The sequence below is a fragment of the Drosophila arizonae genome, chromosome X, assembly GCF_054131065.1.
Source record: "Drosophila arizonae isolate 15081-1271.41 chromosome X, UAZ_ARI_1.0, whole genome shotgun sequence".
NCBI lineage: Eukaryota > Metazoa > Arthropoda > Insecta > Diptera > Drosophilidae > Drosophila > Drosophila arizonae.
The window spans coordinates 21836031-21850694 of NC_142927.1; the positions used below are offsets into that span (position 1 = coordinate 21836031).

At 41.5% G+C, this 14664-nt stretch overlaps 1 protein-coding gene across 3 annotated transcripts in view; it reads right to left on the reverse strand.

The window, feature by feature from the left end:
- Positions 1 to 298: 298 nt before the first annotated feature.
- RunxB (RUNX family transcription factor Runt related B) overlaps positions 299 to 14664 on the reverse strand; it is a 43702-nt gene continuing 29336 nt past the window's right edge. For all 3 annotated transcript variants that reach the window (XM_089474472.1, XM_018017167.2, XM_089474473.1), the window contains 2 exons: positions 2547 to 2714; positions 299 to 2476 (listed from right to left, as the gene is read on the reverse strand). In XM_089474472.1, the coding sequence (XP_089330598.1) occupies positions 1467 to 2476; positions 2547 to 2714 (1178 nt within the window). In that variant the 3' untranslated portion in view covers positions 299 to 1466. The remainder of the gene's footprint in view (positions 2477 to 2546; positions 2715 to 14664) is intronic.

The window sequence follows — 14664 nt, forward strand, 5'->3', positions numbered from 1 at the left end:
TTTATTATTCGGCAACTGGAACCGAATTGAATGGGCCAAAGTGCATGCAAATGCCCAAATTCCTAGATCCCACAGACAAAGCGTGAGAGAGAGAGAGAGCGAGGGCGGATGATAGAAAGAGTGAGAGAGAGTATCGCACCCATATCCCAAGTACGTATGTATGTGATGCCCTTTACCGGTTGGTTAGTCTCACTGTCTTTCAGCAGCTTCGGCTGGCGTTTTTCGCTTTCAAGTTTGCCCATTAATTTCAACTTTTTATTTGCCAGCTTTCTATCCACAGAGCCAACTTGCAAGACCCGGCTATAAATTCGGCCGGCCCGGTTTTAACCCCTTAAATTAGGGCTGGTGGGGTGAGCAGCGAGGGGGTGAGGCGGGAGCACCGTGCAAAAGAAATACGAATTAATTTTCTTAAAAGCTTTTCTTGGCGGCGCTGATTATCTGACCAGCTCGCTCCCACTCTCTTCCACTCTCCCTCCCTCTCTCTCTCGCACACACATACGCTTCTCTGTTTATTTGCTGTCTGGTTTTCTGGGCGTTTGCCAGCTACTGAAAGCCTCTGATTATTCCCTGAAATTAATTTATTTATTTCAAATTTGTTTTGTATTTTAATTGAAATTTTATTAACGAAACTTGATACGCTACTTAAGAAACTATATACAATTTTTATTTATTTTTTAATATTTATTTATATTTTTTTATAATTGTGCTTAGATTTATTTTTCAAATATTTTGTGATTTATATATGTATTTAATTAATTTTAATAATATTTCTTTTTTTTTATATATATTTTCTTTGCGCAAAAAAAAAATTGTATTTCCTTATCGACTTAACGAATATTTGCAATAGTTTTAGAGAGCATAATAATACATATGTTCAATTTCTCAATTTACACAGATTGGTAACTCTCTATATATATATATGTATAATGTGTATGTGTGTGTGTCAGTGTTTGTTTACATATAGTACCATAATAATTACCCAAAGCTTCGTTCGTCAACTACATTTGGGCAATGCTAATTAGTTTAAATTCGATATGTGATCCGGCTTAATCTAGACCTCTAAAAAAAAACACACATAAATTGTACACACTGTGCGAGGGGTGTTCAAAGAGTTGTGAGTCTAAGCTGAACTTGTGCGAAATCAATGGAATAGGTTTAACTCGTGGACATTTCCGTTTCTAGGCTTAGCTTTACCTACTTCAAGACCTTTCGAAATAAAAACTCTAGTAAATCAAACTGAGCTCGAAGTTGACAACTTGAACCTTTAGACTTTTAGAACTGCTTAATATGCTGTGCCTGTGATATGAACTGCTCGTCTGCTAATACTTGTGGCGCAACCCTCGCACGCTGCGATATGACCTAAATTCACAATCCAATGACCGCTGCGCCAGCTACCGCTACGGCAGCGCCCGTTCCCTCTGTCCTTGTCCCGCCAGGCAGGTGCCCAGCAAGGCGGCCGCCAGTCGCTAGTACGGACGCCAGACGTCCGCTGTCGGCTTGGGCGTGCGCGTCCGTATTGGTCCGCCGGCGCCGCTGGAGCCGCTGGCCGATCGCGACGTGGTGCTGACATCGTCCAGATCGATGGTCTCCACGGGCGAGGGCGAACGGCGCGAGGAGCTCACTGGCGGCGAGGCATTCGGATTGGCATTCTCCGCATCCGGCGGATTGTGCGTGATCAGCGTGACGCAGCGCTTGATCAGATTCACGCCGTCGGCATCTGCGCCAGCCGCCGCCGCTGCTAGCATCGATGGCTCCTGCTGCTGTGGCAGCGGCTGCGGCTGCGGCTGTGGAGCAGCTGTGGAGCTGGCAGCGGCTGCTGCCGCCGCGCTACGTAGCCAAGGCAGCTCGCTGTAGCTGCCATAGAGCTGGGTGTAGAGCCACTGGCTCGACTGCGGCAGCAGCGGGCTCTGCAGGAAGAGCTGGGCGGCCAGCGCCGGATTGAAGCTGTGCGCCGTGGGCGCAAAGTGGCCGCCGCCCGCCGCTGCGAAGCCGCCAAACAGTTCGCTCGGATTCTTGCTGCGCTGGATGAGGGCAGTGAAGGCGCCGCCACCTCCACCGCCGCCACTAGTGCCGGTGCCGTCGAGAGCGCCGCTGCCAGCTCCTGGTGCTGGCTCCACAAGCGTCGCCACGCTGCTGGCATCGGCGCTGAGCAGCGTCGGACTGCGGCTGCGTCCCGCCTCCGGATCCGGCTCCTCCTCGTCGTGCGTCAGCGAGCTAATGCTCTTGCGCGGCGAGCCCGTCACCGAGATGCTGTCGCTCTCGAAGCCCGCGTCGATGTTGCTGCTGCTGTTGTTGTTGTTATTGTCGTGATGCTGCAAGCTGCTGAGCATCAGCGGCGGCGATCCCCCAGCGCTGGCATTACACGCCGGCGGCTGCACGAAGGCGCTCAGCGTTGCGCTCGTCGTGGTCGTCGGAGAGCCCTCCGGGCTGGTGGTGCTGTGCGCCGCGCCCACTGTCGCCATCTGCTGCTGATTGTCTGCCGAGCCGAAGTCGGAGAGAGATCGCTTATTAAACTGGGAACAGTCTGAATGGCATTGACTACTCACCGCTTAGACCGCGCAGGCCGCCGGTCGCGCCGCCCGGAAAGCTGGCGCCATGGTGGTGCGCGAAGAAGGGGCCAGCCGGAAAGCCCGGACGTCCGCCCAGCGCCATGTGAGCTCGCCAATCGGGCGCATGCAAATGACTGTGCATCCCAACCAGGTGATGAGCGAAGCCTGCAAAGCAGAGAGCAAGAGATGAGATGAAGTGCATGAAAATCTAAACTAAACGAGTAGAAGATGCGCCGAGGAGCTGGATGGGATAGGTAAACTTCTAAGCGTAGCTTATGTACATATATGAACATCAAGTATCTGTTTGGCTAGGCCTTGTGGAACTCAAGTTTAGAATAGGTTCAGTAATGATGATAAGTTGGATAAGCTCTAAATATAATACACATATACACATTCAAATCTAAAATGAAATACAAATATTATACTTTGCTTTAAATCCATCTCTCTTTCCCCACAAACCAGAAATGTCATTTAAAGTCTTCATATATATTCTCGCTAGAAGACTAGAAGAATCCAGAGATCGAAGAGAAATAAATCATCAGTCTAGCTCATCTCAATATAAAGATAATCCCTTATATGAGGTAGTATAGTCTGCTCTAGAAGCCAATCTAGTAGTTATATACACATAAGACCTATTAATACCTAATACTCTAGTACAAGTCGCTAAATAACAACGATTAATTCATTTAGAATGCAAATTAAGTAAAATTGCAATTTAAAAAAAAAAAAAAAAAAAAAAAAAAAAAAAAAAGTTGAGATCCCTTTGAATTTCTAATATTCAATTGAAATGAAAAACTAAAATCGTTTATTAACTTATCTACTTAATACGTACTTATCTTAAAAAACTATATAATTTCTGCATCAGTTTGAATTTCTCAAATATTTAATAAGAAATTTTGCCAATTTAAACAAATTAAGTCAAGTTATCTGCTAATAGATCAATAATTTTTGAAGAATTTAAAATTGATCCTAAAAAAAAAAAAAAAAAAAAAAAAAAAAAAAAAAAAAAATCGGAAGGGTGATAGGAGACAGACTAATAAAACACGCAAATAAAATATGTAATATTAAGGGAATATAAATAAAAACTACACATATTTATACATATATATAATAAGGGAATATTTTTCTTCGCAATTATTTTGTATGTTGCATCAGTTTTAACAAATTTGAATACGTAATTCTCCTCAGAGCTTTATTTCTGTCAACGTATTTATTTTTTCAGTATTTATTAAATAAAAAATAAAAAAAATAAATGAAAATATAATCATATTAATATCATACATTATATAGTATACTATATCATATATATATTGTGTGGAAAGTCGATTCAAATTCTTAGCTTTTTGCTCGGCCATGGCGCCCTATGTTAATTATCAACTAACTAACTTTAATTTTAATTATATTAATGATTTTCTTATTACGACTACCCAGAAAACTCCCTTAGCTGAAATTCCATGACAAGCCCAACGTCTGTCTGTATGCGAGTTATGTTATAATCGAACTATTACGTACTGCCTCTCTATGCAAATCTCAAAAATGTAAGCAAATCAAGGAATGCTGATTCTGAGCTGTTAGCTGAACTTTTATTGGAGATAATACGATTATATCTCATTTAATTCGAGCTTATTTTCAGCAAATCCTTCGACGAGCGCCTAAAGCCTTGGATATTACAACTCTTGCACCGAAGTCACCGGAAAGGAAAATAAGTTCAATAATTATTGGGAAGCTCGGGAGAAAACAAAAAATTCAAAATAAACTTAGGCTATTTTCAAAATTGTTGCATTTTTTAGCCATCAAATTTGAGTGGCTCAAGACTAAGTTAAAGCGAACAGCCAAAATATGAGTTCACCTCCAAGTCGCAGTCCAGGAGCAGAGCCAAGTCCAATGGCAAGCCCAAAACCGTAGCCCGTCCGACCCGACCACATATAGCCCACTGTGCAAGACCAAAAACGTTGCCGCACATTTTGGTCGCTGCAAAACAACATTGGGCAAGATTACCGCCCACCAGAGGCGGCCCTGCACCCCGCCTACCACCCGCCGCCCGCCGCCCTGGTCTACATGTTGATCAACAAGCCGCCATATTGCTGCTTATGTAAATGCATCTCTGAGTCGCCCTCAGCCAGCAGACGGTGCACGCCCAATGAGAGCAGCACGGCAAGACGAACGGACGGAGGGACGGACGGATGGAGGCAGCGCTGGATGCTACCTGGGCAAATCTGGCAGGCCAGAAGGAGGACCCCAGCCCCAGTTAGAGCCAGAGTCAGGTTAAAGCCAGCCCAAGCAACGAAGCGAGCTGAAGGTAAACTCCTAAATAAATTCATTAAAATTATCCCAGTCGACAATGTCGTTGCACCGTCTGGACGGCCTCTCTCTCTCTTGCTCTCTCTCTCACTCTCTCTCTCTCTCTCTGTCACTCTGTGTGTCTCTGCCGGAGCGACGCGTCGTCTCGACCCTTATGGTCCAACTCCTACGGCATTGTCGCTATCAAGTGGCAGCCCACATTTGCGGGCTCGTGAAGGAAGCTGCTCCGGCTGCAAGCCATTGGGTCTAGAGTGTTGCTTGGAGCAGGAGGCTGCAGCGAGCGATGATAGAGCGAGATAGAGGAGAGAGCAGAGCGGAGCAGAGAGGGGGCAAAAGGCAGAGGGCAGAGGGCGGAGGGGCTGCTGCCAAAGAGGCTCAAATGCCAGGCCGCAGTCGCACATAGCACGCGGTCGACGGCGACGCTGACTGAAGATGCTGCTCTAAGCAAAGCACAGTCGACTCATTGCTGACTATGTGTGTGTGCACATATGCGTGTGTGTGTGTGTGTGTGTGCGAGTACTTAAGAAAACGTCAAGGCAGCAGACATTGAGAAAATCTCGTCTTGCTAAGCGCCTCTCGCTTCTGCTCGCACAGTCGAAGACGAAGACCGACCACAACACACATACACACTCGCACACACATACACACACACTCGCACACATACGCCGCCCACATGCGCGCTCTCAATTGCAATCGCTTTGGCTCTCTCCGTCTCGCTCAGTCAGTCGCGCCCAGACGACTCTGTCGTACTCTGGTTTGGCTGCCTCTGTCCCGCTCTGACGCACTTGAGGCCAAATACTTGGCCAAGTTTTGCCAAAGTTTGCAACCAAAATTTCACCGAAAATGTGACACCAACAACCCACCAACGAACCAACCAGACCAACCAGTCAGACAGGCACAGGACCGAGCACAGGAATGAGACTCTGGGCGCACAGTCGGAGACAGAGGCCGAGACTGAGATGAAGACGGAGACTGAGACGGAGACTGAGGAGACTGAGTCTGAATCTCAGTGCAAGACGGAGATGGAGATGACGGAGGAGACGGAGACTGGCATCCAAGACGCGACGCACATTCATTGACACAACAAGACTGAGGCTATATTTGCTCTGGCGCATTACTTGATTGGCATGCTGCGTTATCCTTATCCTTATCTTCTGGCATACTTTCAGCTACAACTACTTCATGAACTAGACAACAAGTTGAAGTTGATTCAAAATCACATATGACACTTGATACCGCTGCTAAGTACAAGTGTCTCTAAGTAGGTCAAACTCTGCTGCTGCTGCTGCTGCTCCGCTGCTCCGCTGCTGCACTGTTGGCTGTCTGAGATCTTGAAAACTTGAGCTGTTCATATTTTTATTTTTATTTTATATTTCATTCTCTTACTGCAAACAACGCAATTGACAATAGTTGAAGTCGCAGCTCACTCAAGGAAGACATTTATGATTAATTCAATTTATGGACATTGCTTGCTGTGAATGCCTCAAAGAATTTCGAATTTATTTTGAAATTTTTCAATTGATTTCGTTTCTAGAATACTTAACAACTATTGTTCTTATGATTGTTTTAAGGCCAAGAATAAGTTATTAATCATATTCACTTTACTGCATATTTGATTGATTGAATGTTTTGTTTTTCTTGTAAGATATTTGGTATTATATAGATTTTTTTTTTTTTTTTTTTTTTTTTTTTTTTTTTTTTTTGTTAATCAACTTTACCTTGCTTAATATTTATTTATTTATTTTAATTTTAATTTTTATAGAATCCAAATATATATTTTACATATATAGCTTTTTAAAAATATACTAAAAATGATATAAAAACTACTTTTCTTTTCAAAATTCAGATATTGTGGCTTTCAAAATTTACCTCTAAGATATATATTTTAAATTTTGTGTTGCTTCTATAATATTATTATTATCTGATATTATGTTAAGGGAACAATTTTAAGCAAAATATATATAAATATTTTTATTTTTATTTATCCAATTAATGTTGCATATTTTAAATATATATGTAAATATATTATTCATATATCACTAAACAGATATTTAAAGAAATAAAAAATAGATAAAATAAACAGCTAAAAATTTTGGAACAAAAAAAATTTTTTCTAAATTTCAATTAATAAACCCTAGTAAAAGTAATAACTACAACTATTTTAAAAATTCTCTATCACTCCTAATAACAATAGTCATATTAAAATTGTATCTATCACTATCATGTCAAACATATTCCCCATGTGGTATTATTTGTATTCTCCATTGGCAATCTCTTCTGCCTCTTGATTTTCATCATCATCATGCACTAGCACTAATTATAGTATTTACTTTAGTTGTATATCATTAGAATGTTGTGAGTGTATCCATGCCATTAGCAGGCCCAGTGCACCCACTGTTCCTTTTTACGATAATACACACAAATATGCATGCATACATACGTATATACATATATATGGATATTTATATATGTATGTATATATGTATGTATGTATAGAGAGATAAAACTATTTAGGTATATGACGCCAGCTATGTACATCGCCAGCTGGGGCATATGGTTGGGGCCATATTTGCTGGATTTCAGCTGTGTCACACAAAATGGCAGCAGTAACAGCCCACAAAACTGCGACGATCACAAGCACACGCATACACACACACACACACACACACACATACACACAGAATGGTACACACAGACACGCCCACGCCCTCGAGAATTATTTGAAGCTGACAGCGGCACCCGACGGTGAAGCAGCGACGGCAACGACGACGGCGACGACGACGACGACGACGACGGCGACGACGAAGACTTCGATGCGGCGGATGCGGCGGCAGACATTGAGCAAATTGTGTTTCCATATAATATAACATCACGTCGATTTTGGTAACCCAGACTATATGAATGTGTGTCAGAGTGTGTGTTAGTGTTGGTGTGTGTGTGTGTGTGTGTGTTTGCGGGCAGTGGCCAAGCCCCCCCCCCCCCCCCCACACACACTCTCACACTCACACATGTGCACAGAAAGAGAGCGAAAGAGAGAGAGAGAGAGAGAGAGATAGAGAGAGTGAGAAAGACCGCATGAAGGCATACCAAGGATGGCGACAGTGAAACCCCATAACAAAAACCTAAATATGCGGTCCTGTAAGGAAACCCTATGTGCGATAAAGGGTTAGCCGCGCTTGGTGTCAGTTTGGGGTCGGGCTTTCTTCGGCACGCCACGTAACGGTATTCGTCGGAGTCGGGCGTTCTCGTCTGGGCCGTTGGGCTAGGTGGGCGCCCAGCCTGTTGACGTTTGTTGGGTTTCGGTGTGGTGGCAGCCATAGCCCAGCCCCCATACACGAGTGAGCGTGTTCTCTGTGTGTATGTTTGCCTATGTGTGTATGAGTGTGTGTGTGTGTGTGTGAGGCAGTGTCTGTGTAGCGGGGCATAACGCGGTGCTATTGGTGCGCCACAAAAAGCTTTCATGCGTCCAACTTCCCACGCTTTTTTTTTGCTTTTTTTTTTTGTTTTCGTTTTTGTTTTGTTTTTGGTTTTTTTTTTCCACTTTTCTTCTTTTTTGTTGTTGTATCCTTGTGCACCACATTGCGGCATGAGCTGGGGGCATGGGGAAGACGTCTGAAATTTCATTGCAGCTTATGTGTGAACGAGTGCGAGGTCTGCAATCTATTTTATATAGAACTGACCGAGCTGTAATCTGTGAAGGGTACATATGTATATATGTATGTGTGCCTGTATGTGTATGGATCAATTGGCATTCCAGCGGCTGCTAAATCATCATTCCATTGCCTGGAAACGAGCTGTGCTTAGCGTTAAGCGCACTTGCCGTCGGCCAATACAGCGCTGACGTTTTTCCGACGGCATTTCCACTCGACGCCAGGCACTTGCCGCATGAAGCGCAACGCCCCCAATACCCAGCCCACCACCCCCCGCCCCCTATCCAATCAACACGACGAGCCCGCAATGAAAACGAAAGGCGCTCAAGCCAAAGGCAACAAAAAGAAAAAAAAAAAAAAGAGGAAGAAGCAGAAAAGAAGCCGAAGAGAGCAAGAGCAAGAGCAAAACAGAGGCAAAAGAAATGAGCTCAACAGCGCGCAACAATTTCTCACCACAAGCCAGCGACTTGGCTAAAAAACGCGTAGAAGTCGTCGTGGCCTAAGCAAGTCGCCCCCTAACTCACCACAATGTGTGGTGGGTGGCACACACACACACACACACACACACACACACACACACGCACACACACACGCACACAGAGCACATTGAGCGAATCCAGCGAATCAGGGGAAATCGACTAAAGTACATGGCTCAAAAAGCAGCTCGACTCAATTTCAACAGTCGCTGGAATTTCACTCAGAGAGAGAAAGCGAGTGCGAAAGCGAGAGCGCGCGTTGAGTTGCGCTCAGAGTTGACGCCTGCGCCAACAGTTGTTGCTGTAGCTGTTGCTGTTGCCATCGCCGACGGCGACGACAGCGAAGCCGCAGCAGCAGCAGCAGCAGCAGCAGCGGCGGCAGCGGCAGCGGCAGCGCCAACAACATTGAGCGACGAGCAACGAGCGCTTCTGTTGCCTACTTTTCAGCGTGCTCGCTCGCCAGCTCCAGCAAATGCTCCAAATGCTGGTTACTTTGGTGCGCACTTTGCGGTAAATGTCCTTTTTTTAAATTCGGATTCTGCCTTTGTTTTTCTTATGCTCTTCTATATACATATATATAAATATATATATATATTATTGGGCAATCAACAAAAGTGGCCCGAAGTATAAACAAAAGCCAAGGCGAGCGGCTCTGGAAGAGCAAAGACTACTACATTTTAAAGTTCACAACAATAATAATAATGATGATGATAAAACCCTGACGTGTGTATGCGTATATGTGTGTGTGTGTGTGTGTGGTAACATCTGCAATGTCTAGCTTCTAGAGTATAAACTATCAACTGACTCGGCTTAAGCCTATTGATTTTGTGCAGCAGCTGAAGACTTCAGTTTCGTTTTGTAAATTAGTAAAATCAGCTATATATTTAATATTCATATTCCAAGTAGTAGTGCCTGTTGTACTGACTCTGCATTGGACAGACTTCACTTAAGTATAATTTGCCAGAGACCCATAGCCCATAATACGAATGCCCGTCTAACTCTGGAGACTTCAAGTTGTCAATGGTATTTTTAAAAGTGACCTATGGTTGCCATATAAATCATATTTTTAGCTTTATCCTTCGAATTGATTTAATTTTTAGATTCTTTTCATTTTAATGGAATTAGCAGAAATATGTGAAGAAGCGAAACAATGCTAAAAACTAATCTCGTTGAGTCTATTAGTTCTATTCAGAATATGATAGTTAATCATATATTCTATTATTTTATTTATTTATTTAGACGTAGAGTTTCCATTATTTTAAAGCACATCTATAAAATATATATCTGAGGACTTCGGCTTGTAAATAAATAAAATTAATTATATTTAATATATAGAATCATTAAATTAATAATTTCAAATAAAAAAAAATATAAAAAAATATTATAAATTGTATATTTTTTTATTATATTTAGTGTTATTCTTCTTAGTTTATTCGAATACTGAAATTGTTTGCAAGAGTCATATTATATGTTTAGATTATTGATTAAAAAGTGTACGCTGTTTATAATTATATTCCTATATTATTATAAATAATTAAATAAAAAAAAGTACTATTATTTTTTTAATACCATTATTAATACCATTAAAATGACGCTTTTGTTCGCTTCGGCAAAAAATAATTATATAAATAATAGAGAAATAAAAAATAAATAAATAAATAAATACACAAAAATTAATTAATTTGAGTATCATTATTATTTAAAATAAATAAATACGTTTATATTTAATTAAATTATTTATTTAACATCATTTTGTTACTATTATTATTTTATATAAATATATATATATATATTTTTTTTTTATTTATTTATTTATTTATTTCTTTTTTAATTTTAATATTTATTTTAATATAATTTTAAATCACAAAAATAATTAGAAAATAATAGAGATTTATCTATTATATTGACTATAGTATGTATTTATATATCGTTTTCATACTAGCATATCTCCGCCTAGCATAATCAGGATTTCTATTTTTATTTATATTTATATTTCTCTTTATATTCCTATATTTCTAATTATACAAACAGTTATTCAGCATACAAAGCTGACTTAAAATGATTATCTGCTTTCGCTTTCCTCTCGCTGGCTATCGATATTTTCTCTCATCCTGCTTTGGCATCCATAGCTGATGCTGGCAATTTGTAAAATCGTTTCACTTAATAAAGACATTGAACCAGCTGTGGCTGCTAGACAGAAGACAGAAGCCAGAAGCCGGAAGGCAGAAGGCAGAAGGCAGATGGCAGCAGGCAGACGTAGTCCGATTCAATTTAAGCACCGCCACAGGTGAGCTGTGAGTGGGTCCCGATCAATCGCTGAGCCAGTTGCTGTTGTCAAGTGGCTGTCATATCAGTATTTACACGTACGTATTTGCCGTAGCTTTGCAAATTGTTTTGGCAAATTTGCTGATATTTTGTAAGGCATGACACGAGCTTAAAAAGACCCCAGTTTCAATTGGCAAACCCAAAGCCAAGTCGAAGCGTGTTTTGCCACCCCCGTCCAGCACCCCGGCCACGAACCCTGCTCCTACTCCCACTGCCACTGCCATTCCTACTCCCACTCTGACGCCGCCTCCTCCGCACGCACAATACGCACAAATTTACCGTTACACAAGTGTTGTCAACACATGCGAGTGGTGCTGGTGGTTGGGGAATTGCCAGGGTTGACGTAACACACATTCCAATTCACCCACCCACACACACACGCACACGCACACGCATCGGCCATGTGCGTAACAGGCCGCAAGTTATTACCAAAAAAAAAATAAAAAAAGAGAAGGAATGAAAAAACGTAGCATACTTTTTGGGGCGCGGCAAAAAGAAATTGCAAAGCGGCGGCAACTACGAAGTTGTCGGCATTTGGCAAACATATTTTCGCAAATGTTATAAATAATTTTAAATGCACACCTTGGCCACCCGACGCCGCCCGCCCACCCATCGGCGGCCGTGTCGAGTGCGGAGTGTCGCGTCGAGCCGTGCCACATGTCAAGCAGCGGGGTCAGGACTCACGGGGTCACGGGGCATTCGGCTGCTTTCCGCAATAGCCACGACCCTTGGCGTATTAGTGTCGCATTGACACGTAAATTGACATGAAATTGAATCAATGCTGTAATATGTCCTTGGGGGGCAACGACACACACGCACACACACAGACACACACAAACACCGTGAAGGCCCACAGCCCTCACAGTCAGGGCCACGGACAAGCAAGGACGATGACTTTAAAATTTCCTTTTTGCCAGCCAAATTGAGCTGTAGGCCTTCCCCACGGAGCTGCCAGCCTCACGATGACTGTGCAAATTTGTCTGTCTGTCTGCATGTTTGATTATTTGCACTAAATCATTTCATTTTTGCACAACAACAAGGGCGCCGGGCCCAAGCGAGCGAGTTTATCAAGTTGTTTAAAGACATAATGCTTAACCCTTTGCCTACATCTGCAGCCTCATGCGATTCTATATGTATTACTCGAAGCATCCAAAAAGGCAGCGAACGAACAAAAAGAAGAAGAGCAGAAAGAAGCAAAGCATTGATACACAGTCGGCAGGGCAAACACTGAATACCCTTGCAGGCATTTGCATGTATTAAATAGACTCTATATCATTATTTAATCATATACTTGGCATATGATAGACTTCACATTTGGCCAAGTTTATTGGAACTTCTTTGCGCTTAGAGGCATTTTAGAGTTTGTGATGAAAAAGTTCTTCTCTTGGGCTTATGCTTGAGTAATTTATGTAATTTATTTATTTTTTGTCCCTAACTCTTATTTAAGTCATCTAATACTGAGATCTTTGATCTATCTACGGAAGTCTTTATCGCGCTTCCTTAGACAAGGCAGAATAGGAATGTATTTAAAAATAAATTTTGGACTTTGAATATTTCAAGTCAATTTCAAATTCAATGAAACACAGCCAATGTATATTTTCATGTTGGGTCAAATATATTTTAAAATGAAATTTTATAAATAGAAATATAAATCTATTTAAGTGGACAATGAACAAAAGAATTTGTAGGCATTTAGAAAAGAAATTAAATAGAAATTTAAAAAATAATAGATATGAATATTTTAAAAAATTGAAATAAAATTGAAAATAGAATAGAACAGCAAATATAAATGAAGATAGTATATAATAGAAATATGGGATATAAAAAAATTATATTTAAACAAATTTTAAACTATGCTTATTTTAAATAAAAGCGTCCATAATTTAATACTCAAAAACATTAATGCACCTTTTAATTCACTTTGAAACTCTTGTATAAGGATTTCAAGAAAAGATTTTATTTTAAAAAATATATGTATATTTATATATATATTTATTTATATATATTTAGATATGAATAGGGCAAAACAGTTTATAAAAAATGCACAGCTCTAGCTTTAAGCATAGGCCTAAGGCTCCACGTGAATATATAAATAAGTAAAAAATAGACTGGAGCGTGTGTGTGTGTGTGTGTGTGTGTGTAATGATGATGTGCGTGGTGCGCACTTTGATCTTTGCCTTTGCCTTTTGCACTGCCTTTGACGTGCGGCCTCGTGCAAGGTCCTGCAAGGCAAACAGCACAAAGCGGCTGACGGCAAAAGGGTTTTAAATAAATACGTTTGCCCGAAATTTTAAATATATATAAATATATATATACTGTATATATACATATGGTAGCTATATATGATATGAGCAGCTAGCTTGTTATTGCGAAGCTCAAGACAATGCGCTGAAAATGATTTCAAGCTGAAAATTAATTTAAACCATTAGCACCCGCATACGGACACACACACACACGCACACACATGCACAGCGTCTATGTGTAATTATGCACACATGTGTGTCTACTCTCAGATGGGTTTTATGACATAAATTACATCAAGCACAAAATTTTAATATAATTTTCACTAAAAACGCGAACGCGAAACTTTTTTAGTTGCTTCTGCTGCTGTAGCTGATGAAGGCAACTTCAAAAGGCTTGCCGGAGTACACACACACACACACACACACACACTGGCACGCACACACGCAGGAGAGGCCGCGCGTGTATGAAACAGGATATCCGTTGCGGAAGTTACAAATTTTCCACTTTCCACACACTCGTGACTCGTGACTCGTGGCCCCCGGGCGGGCACCTTGCACTCCGGCAGCACCAAACTGCCTGGGGCGGGGTCTGAGGGTGGAGGGGGAAGGGGGGGGGAGGAGGTTGTATGGCTAGAGGCGTGGCACTAATGTGCCCTGCTTACGACGCCATTTAATATTTATTCCGTTCCATCAAGAAAAGCACTTGGCTTCGCTTTTTCCCAGCCAGCTCAACTATTTTCCTGGCAGCAGGCACCAGCGTCGAGTCCTTTTAATCATTTGGCAAACTTTCTGTGACACGCAGCACTCCAGTGTCAACTACATTTTGTGTATGCCAAAACTACACACACACACACACACACACACACACACACACTCATGGCTAGAGCCTTTTAGTTTTTAATGTAATTTTGAGACACTTTTTTGCTGCTGTGTCACTTTGCAGTTTCGGTTCGCAAGAGCAAAAAACTTTTGGGGCGTCAAAGTTTTCAAAAAATAAAAATAAAATAAATAAAATAAAATGAAATAAAAAATGATCTGCTCCAGCTTGTATCGGAACATTCCTCAACAAAACTAAACTCATTTAGAAACTAAAAAACAATAAGCAAATCCTAAGCAAAGA